General features: G+C 40.2%; 1 protein-coding gene across 1 annotated transcript in view; it reads right to left on the bottom strand.

Moving 5' to 3' along the window:
* anapc1 (anaphase promoting complex subunit 1) overlaps nt 1-12,343 on the bottom strand; it is a 49,818-nt gene that overhangs the window by 16,279 nt on the left and 21,196 nt on the right. Inside the window, exons 29-43 of the mRNA XM_022752936.1 lie at nt 12,154-12,240; nt 11,497-11,636; nt 11,001-11,119; nt 10,285-10,415; nt 9,799-9,939; nt 7,194-7,346; nt 6,843-6,924; nt 6,029-6,120; nt 5,228-5,362; nt 4,895-4,977; nt 3,790-3,868; nt 3,599-3,673; nt 2,579-2,631; nt 2,282-2,429; nt 1,914-2,110 (exon numbers count right to left, since the gene is read on the bottom strand). Coding sequence (XP_022608657.1) covers nt 1,914-2,110; nt 2,282-2,429; nt 2,579-2,631; nt 3,599-3,673; nt 3,790-3,868; nt 4,895-4,977; nt 5,228-5,362; nt 6,029-6,120; nt 6,843-6,924; nt 7,194-7,346; nt 9,799-9,939; nt 10,285-10,415; nt 11,001-11,119; nt 11,497-11,636; nt 12,154-12,240 — 1,715 coding nt within the window. The remainder of the gene's footprint in view (nt 1-1,913; nt 2,111-2,281; nt 2,430-2,578; nt 2,632-3,598; nt 3,674-3,789; nt 3,869-4,894; nt 4,978-5,227; nt 5,363-6,028; nt 6,121-6,842; nt 6,925-7,193; nt 7,347-9,798; nt 9,940-10,284; nt 10,416-11,000; nt 11,120-11,496; nt 11,637-12,153; nt 12,241-12,343) is intronic.

Below are 12,343 nucleotides of genomic sequence, written 5' to 3'. Positions count from 1 at the left end.
CCAGCGTCACCTTTACCCTCTGCAGACCCGCGTTTAACACACTCACAGTAACACACCACAATGCATGACATTCAAAACTGAGGCCCTGCAGTTGCGTGGGCTTACAGCTGGCAGGCTGAAAATAAAACTCAACCCAAATAAAATCAAAAGGTTCATCTGATTGTGGCTGTAGGTGGAGAAACATTTGCAACATGTAATGAGAGAGCGCGAGCAGTTGTTTCCCTTGCAAATATACAGGCCAAGGTCAGTGGTTGGAGGAACCTGGTTTGGGTGTGTTCGTGCGAGTGCGTGTGTATGTGTGTGTAAATGTCATTCATTATGCTCAACGCAGCACTCAAAACAGACTTGTGTGTTATTTGTGTGGCTAACCCATGCACTGTGTGTGCGTATGTAGTGTACCTGGTCCTTCCCAGAAAGAGAAGTCCCAAATCTGGTGGGTGTGTTCTGGTATGTGTGTGTTTTTGATTTGTTGTCACACAGCAATTCAGGTGCCACATGACAGGCTACACCTAGAATATAATGAACTTCAGTGTCCTCATTCAGTCATTAGCGTCGATCCAAAGTATATGTGTGTGACAACATTAAAATATTTGATCAATTCCAGTGATGTTTGCATGTAATTTGGTGACTGAAACCAGGGAGTCAGATTCACAGAGACAGTTTGATGCTCAGTGCTTTGCTCAAAGGCTCCTCAGAGATCATTTGTGATAGGTTTTAAAACAATGATCACTTTCTAACTTTCTAACTTCTCTTCCTGTCCATGTTCTGCATTTGATCTTACATACACACAAAATGCTAAGGGTGGAAAACTGTCCTGCAACAGTCAACAATCCTCCAGCAGTTGGGTGCAGTTGACAAAACATACTGTATTGCTTAAATGAGTAGTTACACTCAGTGTTTCACCCCGTTTCCGCCTACAGCACAATTTAGAAAAGTGCTGGTTCAGCCTGGTGAAGGAGCGAGGAAGGCTTGTAATGATGGGGGTGTGTCTTTGAATCAAACATCTGTCGATCTGACGCAGTGCTGGACATGAATCATTGTGGACTTTAAGAGATCCAGGAAGACCACACATCCCCCTCGGCACATAAACGGTGAGGAGTTTGAGAATGTCAACGACATCAAATTCCTGGGAATCCATACAACAAAACATCTCATGGTCCAGACTCCCTTCAGCACCTGGTGAAGAAAGTTCAACTGAGGCTTTTCCTCCTCAGAAAACTCAAAAAACAGGCCAAACCTTACTCTCAGCTCCTGGTACACTTTTACAGAGGCACCATTGAGAGTATCCTCTGCCACTGTGCCACAGTGTGGTATGTCAGCTGCACTGCCGAGAACCTGAGGGTCCAGGTGGTAAAAATGGTACAGAGGATCATGGGATCTGTGGACACAGTGAATGCTAGCCGTCTACACAAGACGGACTGTAACTTCAGTCGAGTCTCACCCACCCAGGTCACAGTCTGTTTGTCCCCTTGCCATCAGGGAAGAGATATAGAGCCATCAAAGCCCGATCTAACAAACTGAACAACAGCTTCTTCCCTAGAGCTTTAGCCTCCATCATATTTATTTATTATACACAAATAGAAAACACTACTTCTATGCTTTATTCTGCAATACCTTTATGCTACACTGTTTGCACTCTCACTGTCATATACATAGAGGTTGCTACCTCTTTGTAATTATCTTGTCTATCTTGTCTATCTTATCTACTGCTGGTCTCTGACAGTAACCAAACATCATTTCTTTGTATACAAATAAAGTCTGTTATGGTTTATGGATTAATATAGATAATTATGAAGTATGCATACAAACATGTTGGGGAATCAGCAATTTTGTAACTAAATGTATAACAGTTCACTGATCACTGATTAATTAAAAGCATGTCAAATGTCAACATGTGCGTGGGTATAGCTCACCTGCCCCCTCCCAGGAAGAGCAGGCCCAGTGCCATGTGATGAGCCATGTGGAAGCCGTAGTTCATCTCGCCGCCAGTTCGCTTGTGGAAGAAGCGACAGAGCTGCAGCACCTTCAGGTTCCCGGTGCCGGACATCACCATGGACATAGCCAGCAGGATCATCGACAGACCGGTCTGCAGATTGTAATAACCTGTCTGCTGGGGGAGCCAGCACACATGTTGACAGACATGAAAGAACGAGAGAACAAAGGGGAAATATTAGAAATCATTATCGTCAAATGAATTTCTCAAAGTAGAAGTTCGTGAAAACATCACAGCACTTTCCATAACTGTGACAAAGTCCAAATTTAAACATATAAAAACACTTACAACAGCAGCTGTACCAGTGAAGGACATGATCTTCATGAATGTCCTGGCAAACTCGTAGAGGCAGTCAAAGGCATCGGAGTTGGCAGAGCCAGCGAAGCGTAAGCCCAGTGCCATACAGGCCCCGGCTGTAATGTAGTCTTGAGCTTGGCTGAGAGACACATATATCATGACATGATCAGTCATGGTGGAGGGACAACCACAGAGGGCAGTGATATAAATTTAATTCCCTGAGGAGCTACAATATTCAAAGTTTAAAGTAAAGAAATTTAAATGCCAGTTTTTGTCTTAAATACTCACGCCATTGTCTCCATGTTGATGTCCTCTGAAGGGTCAAAAGTCCCCCTCATGATCTGAAAACAAAATAAATGTAGAAAACAAAGTAAGTGGTCACGTTTCAGCAGCAACAGTCTTATTGATGCTTCACTTACATGCTGTATTGAAAACAGTTGTATCATTTACTGTAAAAGACACAGTCACCTAGAATAAAATTATTTTTACCAGTGTTGGTAATGAAGTTCTCTTTTGGATTACGGATCAATTTTACAAAAGGTTTGGTTACTAGCATTTCATTTTGATAGATTTTTTAAGCAACAGCTTTTACATTTCTCCAATAATATTACGTAACTCTTAAAGAGACTCCCATGTTTACAGAGGAGACAAATATGCCCGGCATGTCGTTACTTCATCAGCGGAACCATTTCCTGGCAACAAACCAAAGAAGCTCAACAATCTTTACAGAAGACTAACTGGAGCAGTATGAGGATCACTGCCTCTCTCCTCTGTGATGGCTGTAAATGAAGAGGAAAGTTGTTTCTCCATAAGATCTGTGTTTTTTTATTATCATAGCTTGTGTGTCAGTTCCTAAGTAAACCATACGGAGGTGTTTTTCACACCACACTATCGCCAGAGCAGTGTCAAACAAACATTCTTCAGGGGATTTTCTGCTTACAAAGTAGCTCTTGTCTTGTTTATCCAGGGTGGCCTGTTTCTTCTTTGTGTGCATCAGGGAACAGCTACTAGACCGTGAGTGCAAAGCTTCCCTGAAGTGAGTATAGCTGGTGTAACCATTATGTTACAACAACCATCACAGACAAAGTAACAAAATCAGTGCATCTTCTGACACAAATCAGCCACTGCAATCGACTAAATGACCCAACCAAAAGGTAAACCTGCCTCCCTCCACAGATATGGACCAAACCTCACAGCTGGGAAGTCTTTCCAAATCATTATTGACTTGTTACCAGGTCTGCTACATCATAGCTCCAAATATGTCCGCTCAGTAATGCTGTGTATGTGCATATGTGTGCAATTTCTCACCTGGGGTATGTTACTCTTGACCCACTCGGTATTAGGGAGGATTTCATCCCACATGATAATACACCGAGCAAGAGTCTGTGAGGGCAGAGAGGCAAGAAGAAAAAGGAGGGGGGGGGGCACATTAAGAGGAAGGTGAAAAAAATTATCTGTCACACACACACACACACACACACAGCTAGCGCCCCACTAACCCTCAGCAGCAGAAACTCTGGCTTGATGAAATCCAGCAAGAACCAAGTGTCTGGAGGTTTCAGCCAATCAGCAATCGACCTAGGGGACAGAATCGCAAAAAGAGACAAGGAGGTGTTAATACCCTCTTTCAACGCCCGCTGAACCAATAGACAGCCGGCATCAGATGAGCCCTGAAAAAGACGGGAACTTCTTGACCAATAGTAGAAAGCCACGAGATGGAGAAGTCTTACTCTTCTGTAGAATAATGTGACAACTGGAGTCACTGAGGGATGAGATTTTTCACTAGGCAGGTTACGATGCTCTGCTCGATGATATAGAAAGCACCACACTTATTTATATAAATTCATATAAACTAGACACAAGGGTTAACACAGTAATGGTGGAAAATTCTATGGTTGTTGTAAACTTTCTTATTCATAAATGTTGTGTTCTGTATTTGCATAATGTACTGTACATTCTAACATCATTTTTTAATTGTTTTGTCTAAAAATAAAACATCCATCACATCAAGGGTTAGCAATTATGTTCGACTGTGGGCCAGTTTTCTATTCTTTGTGTTGCCTTACAAGCTTGTTAACCACATTAAATGAACAGTAGCTTGTTTCATTTGTGGTGAAATGAAAGTAGTTTTATTTTTATCAGCACACCATGTCTATTAGACTGTGATCTATTTGTGTGCGAGTGGCAAATCATCAATCATCATTAAATATTATGAGGTTTCATTTATTTGGATTAACACAAGCCTTGTATTTTCATTTGTTGCCTCCAGTAGAGTTGTGAAAAATAAGGCAAATTTTTTTTTATGCAAACTATAAAAAAGGGAAAATATTCAGCTTTTGTTGTGGAGACAGATTCAGCCCAAGGGCAACAATTTACCTGCTACTGTAATAGACTGTTTAAACCTTTTACTGTGGGGTGGTGGGAACAATAATCAGTACATGTGAACATTATGACATATATACATGGCAAATGAAAGAGAAAAGTGTCAAATACCAACACATGGAAAGAATAAGGAGCCATTAATATTATCTATAAAATTAGTTCTTTGTTCAGTTCTATGCTTGAAAAGATGGGTGGACTGATCAGCTGTTCGTCTCGTCTCACCTGTTGTTGGTCTTGAGGTAAATCATGGCGAGGGCCAGCGTGGCCCCTGGACACGTCACATCCACATTGATTGTATCACCTTCCTGGAACGACCATTGATAATGTTTGAAGAAAACTTAAGCTGTTGGTTAAATTAAATGCTATAACAACAGTGTTATGACTCATTTACTTAGCCGTGGAGGAGCTCGGAAGATTCATAAATAATTATTAAGCTGTGAAATGCAACTGCAGTTATATAGGTGTAGAGTTTTCAGTATTATATGAGTACAATGAAATAACGCTGTTGAACATTTGAGAAAAAAAATAGAAAAAGAAAAGGATTTGTCAATCTACCTTGATTTGGTAGCTGGGGGACTTGTGTCTCTCCCGGTTGGCCCCGGCCTGAGCTCTGCGGTGGCCCCCAACCATGTACTGATACAACTGCTCAGGAACATTCAGATCTGTCATCCCAATCAGGTTACTGCCATGCTGCAAGAACAGAGAGGAAGAACAGAGGGGAAGGAGAGAGGATGGTGATGAAGAAAATGGGAGGAAGAATGGAGATATGAGGCAGGATGGGAAGAGAGAAAATGATGAGACAAAAGTGGGAAGAGATAGGAGAAGAATCAAAGGTGAGTTAATTCACAACATATTTACATGCAGCCTCTCTTACAGGAGGTAGCACGTGACTTTACAGTCAAGAAAAATCCAACTTAAAGACTTCCGTTACTGTTAAAAAACAACTACAGGTCTTTCTAGTGGAAGGATATTGTGGATCACTCTTCTTATTGAGGAAACCTGACCGAATCCTTTTCTGCCATTTAAAGTCATTGTCGTTGACCTGTTTTGGGCTTAATTTTTGGCTTCTGTTCTTAAATATCAATATCAAACATCGGGTTTTGTGAGAAAGCAAAGGTTTATCGATAAACAAATATACAGGAAGAAATCCAGAGGACAGTGGCGCTACCACAGCAAAAAAACGAAGTATTTAAAGTTCAAGTTCATGTCACACCCTGTGACCAACAATTTCCATGAAAACAATCTGATTCATTCTGATATGAGCCCCACCCACCTGCAACTTTCAGCAGGTTAAAACAACAGCAACACAACAACATTTGTTTGACAAGCAGAGTGTTTTTATGTGTGGTGACTTACCCCCAGACAGACCATGCCCAGGGCTAGTCCAGCAGCTAGTGAATAGGACTCTCTGTCTGTACAGTACTCCATCTCCGGACCGGGGGGTCGACCTAAGAGACACACACAGACAATCACAATTTTAGCAACTATCCGTGACGACAAACGCACTCAAAGCGAGATCAAAGGTCGAGAGGGGAGCACCATGGTACAGAGGCTCAACCACTTCCACCTGAATGCAAATAAAGGATATATTTTAGAGTTTGACTGTTTATAGTACAAAGACAGTGCAGAAAATACAAGGTAAAGGAAAGTTTTTGTCAACTTTTACCAATGTTTCAAACTGCAATCGACAATTATTTTCATTATCTATTAATCTGACCATTATTTTCCCCGATCAATCGATTAGTTGGTCTATAAAATATCAGAAAAAAGTGAAAAATGCTATATTTGCCACAGTCCAATGAGATGCATTAAAATTTTATTCAACCAACCAGAAACGACAGATATTCATTTTACTCATATCTGAGAAACAGGAAAAACAATCTTGAGAAGGTGGGAGCAGTTTGGTATTTTTGCTTGAAAAGTGACTGAAATGACTGAATATGAAAACAGATTCTTGCAAATTGACTAATCAGTGCAGCTCTATGTGTGCTGATGCGGCATTGTGTCAACTAAAAATCATGTGTGGATCTTTAATTGAAAGTTTGAGTTTACTTATATAAACTATAAAACTTATAGTCAATCCGGGTCTTGTTTGAAAAAGTGTCATCCTTCTGTCTTTCATGCACACACACACACACACACACACCTACACACAGACACACACACCTACCTATCTCAGACAACAGGACTTCAGCATTGTGTCTGTGTCCCGTTCCCTGGTACACCAGCCCGATGCCAATTACAGCAGCAACCTGCAGAACAGACCGAGAGAATCAAATGCTTTTTTTTCTCCCCCCTTTTGTTTTTTTTTTCTGTAAACACACGTGCATTCTTGTAGATATTTGTGACAGTTTACAGTTGTCTATATCAAGAAAGCTAAAATTAGCAAAAGTGAGTCCAAAAGTCCAAAGTGCTTTACTGAGAGAAATAAAAAAATGCAATCCACAAATTAAAACAAGATACAAGAGTAGCAAATATTAAAATTTAATTAAATATTGACAGTATACACACTCACTCATACCTGAACATTGTGTGGTACGTCCAGCTCAGTGGAGGTGGGTGGGAGCAGGGCAGGGATGTGTATACTAAGCAGGCGGGTAATTGACATGTCCATGGTGCCCAGTTTGGCTGAAGACACACCCAGTAGGAGCCCAATACTGGTCATCTCATGGCCCTGACAGAGTGGAGGGGACAGAGAAAAGACAAAGAGAGACAGCCGAACAGTCGTCAGCAATAAATACGAATGACAATAATAACTTCCTGTCAAAATACACACACAATACAGTCAGTGGAAATTTTGACAGCTGAGATCTGAGGGATTTCTTTCTTCACAACAGCGTTTTCCTCAAAGAGTGGTCATTTTTTAATAAAATGTAGACATCAATTTAAATCAGACCATGCAGCACAATGTGTGTCCCTGTGGACTAGATACCTGCTGCAGCAGAACAAATGACTTCCAATGTAATCAGCTCTAACTGTAACTCTGGTGTCTGAGGAGACCAATCAGCTTCCACACCGGCTCCCCATGACCGACAGCCTTCATTAGACCCCTGTGGATCACCTGTGTGTATGTGTGTGTGTTTAGTAACTACAAAGGCAGACCATGTTCTACTTACGTGTTACAACACAAACACTCTGGAATAGGTCATAAATAATTTGACATTTTGAGTGTGAAGTGAAACACGGGACATTTTTGCTCATTTTGAAGAGGATAGTCAGAGATCAATCACTATGTTTAAGACCGTAACTGATTGTCAGGTTAATCAGTTAAAGATGCCAATGAACCAACGGCATCATCAAACACTCAGCAAATGAGTTAATGCCTCCATCAGGAAACTTTAAAACCCATAGTTTTCATCAACGCAAACCTGACAATTTATTATAGAACACTGAAAAAAAAAAATCAAGGAAAATATCAAATAACAAAATTTTGAATTTGAAGAAATCACCTCCCAGTGTGACTAGTTTCATTTCTCTAGTGGCTTAGCTGACAATAGATTTTAAAAGACATAAATAATTTTTTTTTTTTTTGTTTCCAAGACTGAGTGAACAGCACCACTCAGATGAAAAAAAGAATTACACTGGCTGAGTTTGTCTTTGTAAAAGGCTGCAGCAACAAAACGAACACACTGGGATGCTTAAAAGACAAGGGAAGCACACACACATACACACATATGTATATGCAAACACACATCCTCTCTAAAACCACAACCATACAGAATTCTGATGAACTGATCCAAAGTATGTCAGTGTAATTTCTCTTTTACAGCGAGAATAGAAACCAACAGAAAACCACCAGCTACAAACAGGCTTCACTGTCAACCACGTTCATCACGTTCATTCAGACTGGAGGCTGTCAGTTACACACAACTGTCTATCAAGTTCTACTGTGCAACTACATAATGTTTGATGCAGTATTATTTGGACTATAAATCAGTGTGTGTTACACTGAGCTGTTAATATCTCTCTCCGAACGGTACTTGTGTATTAACTGTAATCAATGAATGAGCGATTGAAGATTTTAATTGCACATGGTTATTTCACATAGAAGTAATGGCTCTTCATTTCAACTAAAATATAATAATAACGAAACAAAAAATATGTATCATTGGTGAAATTTATACTGTAAAATGTGAGATGAGCTAGTTAAGGGCTTTGATGTATCACTCCACACACCGGAACATTAAGTCCTTATCTATAGCACTGTGCAAAAGGACATTTTGACCAATTTCAGCATCAGATACATACAATAACTTTTATGGTCATTAGTAAATAAAGCCATCTTGTGCCTTACAAAAACAATTTTTTTTAAGCTGGAACGAAAGAAGAAAGGAAAACAAATTTAAGATCAAATGAGTATTTTGGACCCAAAGTTTAAACCTTTTTTTCCTGCAGCTTATCGAAGGGATCTGGGTTTAGACAGTCAAATCTTAATTCAGCCACTTTGAACTTTAAAATCTATATGAGAACACTCTCACATCTCATTTATAGAGAAATGACTGGTATAGAAAGCTCACCCGTCTTTATGAACTGCTGCTCGTACCTTGAATCAAAATGGGAACTGAAAATGAATCAATCTCGAACCCACTGTGGACACTCTATGTGGATTTGGTGCAAGGGTTCCTCATTATCTTCAACCACATCTTTACACTGACTTTTTAATTGAGCAGAAATAAGGTTTGGCTTGCAGCATCCTGTTGTTTTTCTCACCTGAAAGTGGGAAGGACTCATCTCGTTTCAAAGTTCTCAGAGGGCAGAGTTTCGTTTTGACTGGCTGCCTGGCTCTGATGCGAGTTTACATCTCTCATTTACAGTCATCTAGAGAAAAAATGTGTGTTTGTAGGGGTGTGTGTGCTTGAGTGTGTGTGCATGTTAATGAGAATAGATGGGAGGTACCTTTGCGTAAACTGTATTTAAGTTCATTTTTGTTTTACCTACAGTGGGTCTGTTTATACCACAGTAAGAAACAGTAATTTAGAGCACCGCCTACAGTAAACTGAGCATTAAGGTAGCTGACACAGGTCTGCCACCCGGGGTTATAAATAAAATGTGTGTATTTGCTTTTTTTGTGCTGTGAAACTCAAGGTGTGAAACCTTGAAACGCTTTTCTGTACAGGTGTGTGTACCTTGGTGAGGTAGTCATGTATGTTGAGCGTGGCCAGCTTGGTGAGGTGTCCATTGAGGCCCAAGGCCATAAGGAAGCCTGCATACTCATTAGCCAGCTCAGGGCTCTTTGGCTTGTTGTAGGCAATCCAGGCTGAGTCCACCTTAACAAACAAAGAGAGAGTTTATTTGTACAAGAATAAGCAAGGTGTGTTTATGAAGTTTACAATCCAAGCTCAAACAACTGCCACCAGAGTTTCTATGAGTTTGTCTGAGTATTTATGAGTATTATTTAAAGTTTTAAGAGATCATGAATGTCCTGAATATATTTCATGTTAATTATTTTTTCTTGTATACAAGTAGAAATTTCAGCTTCGTGGAGACATTGGAGGACATGTTACAGCTTCAACAAAAGCAAAAAAGTCCAACAGGGCAGACTGAGGAAGTGAGTAATCAGAACTAAACTAAACACAAGGCCTGATGATGAGGTCACACACAGGAAGACTGACCTGTGAAGCTGGGGCTATTTTCAGTCCAGCAGCTACTCCATTATGGAAGCTCGGCCAGCCAGTCATATTAGGAGGAACATCAATATTTCCACTGTTCAGATCAACCATAGTGTTCCTAGGAGGGGCGCGGCCTGGAGTAGAACAAGAGAAATAAAGAGTAAAATCTAGAAATAAAGAAGTACACAAACTCTGAACATAAATAATACTTTTTTTCTGTTAAAAGAAACCAAAGTTCTCAGAATATATACATATATACATATACGCAGCCTTCGTATCAGACATTATAACATCACATTCAAAAAATGTTTCATGGGAAATGCCTTTGTTTCAAACAGTAAGGTTTTATCTCTCATGTATCCAAGGTCCTTTTTTGTTTTCTTTTGTTGTGTTACATGTGATTGTTGTAAATTAATGATGTGTGACCTCATGCAACTATATGACACTTATCTTGCATTGCCATTTTGGACAGGTCTCTATTGTAAAAGTCCTGGTTGAACAAATAAAATACAACTTAGGGGGAATATATAAACTTCATTGCACTGCGTGAACTACAAAACTCACTGTGCTTGTATTCTTATTAGGTTATCACCTCCCTAATATAACTTGAGCTACCCTGGGAATTCATCAAAATGTTCTCAGTCTTCCTGTCTGGAAAAACAGTCAGCCAATGCATAGACACAGGTGAGCATGTTCCCATTTCAACATTATCACATTACCCGTCAGGTTGAGTTTGGGGACAGGTAAAGGTTCAGTCGGTACAGGGTGATAGGAGAAGAGAGTGAAGAGACCTCGGCCAACTGGTAGAGCCATGGTCCTTTGACACAACTGCAGGAGTCTGGGGGATTTAAAAAAAAAAAAAGAGTGCAGGGGATTAAAACTAAGGAAAAATTACAGACTCTGAGTCAGAAAGAAATATGTAATTTATATAAATCCTGGATTACAGCAGCCAGAGACAAAGGGAGGTCAGAGCATGAGACAAACAAAGGAAAACAGTGAAAATAGAAAAGTCAGCAGAAGAACATTGTTGAGAAACACAGAGCGATTTGAAACAGTACAAAAGAAAAAAAAAAAATCTCAAAAGAATGAGAAGAAAGGCACCAGTGGACAGAAAAACACATTCTGTTTATATCCCATGAAACCGCAGTGTTGCTGTCCATGTGCATCTCTGTTCTGAGACCAGAGACAGTCAGGACACACATACATTACACTCACTTGTTCTCCTTCTCCTCTATGTACTCGTGGTCTGAAACCTCCGGTAGCTGGACAACACTGACTCGGACGGGTCTGGAACTCTGCAGGAGCCTTCTGACCTCCTGGACCCTCAGATCCTGACTCCAGATCAGCCCTGTGACCTGGAGAGGAGAGAGGGCATGAAAACCATAAATTCAAACAGCTTCAATTAATGGCTGCGTCTCAAGTTATAAATGGAGGCATGGTTTACCTGAAAGAGCCTTTAAAAAAAAAACAATCAGACTGTATTTATAACAGGCAACATCCTGGTATTAACAGCTAGACTTCTCTAGATCAGTGATTTCCAACCAGAGGTACTTGTACACCAGCGGGTACTGCAGTTGCCATGGTGTAGCTAATATGCTAATATGAAAAAGAACAGAAATAAACACCTGAACTGTAGTTTTGTGTGTAGTATTAACAGTTAGCTAAACTAAGTAACGGCGGATGAAATGGACAACTGAAACATTATATTGTTAGCTAAAAGTAACGGATAAATAGTTGACATATAAGACATAAGTAAATAAGTATAAGTCCTGAAAGCCACTTCTCTGGATAACTAACAAAGGTAAGAGAACATGATCTATTGAGTGGAGACAGACTAATATGGCAAAAGAAGAGGTTTACTGAGTCTGTTACCTCTTGAATTATGTCCGACATCCCGTCTTCCTCCTCATCTGCTTCTGTGGTCGCTTGAGGCTCCAAGGACAGACCTGAACTGACAGACTAGAGAGACACACACACAAACACATATTGATACACATATTTACATACACACAACAATAGCTCTACACCTTTAGACAAAACTGTGGACAGTTTTCAGTGACTC

The sequence above is a fragment of the Seriola dumerili genome, unplaced genomic scaffold (genome assembly GCF_002260705.1).
Source record: "Seriola dumerili isolate Sdu_G_001 unplaced genomic scaffold, Sdu_1.0 BDQW01000187.1, whole genome shotgun sequence".
Classification (NCBI taxonomy): Eukaryota; Metazoa; Chordata; class Actinopteri; order Carangiformes; family Carangidae; genus Seriola; species Seriola dumerili.
This window is presented reverse-complemented; position numbering and strand designations above follow the sequence as displayed.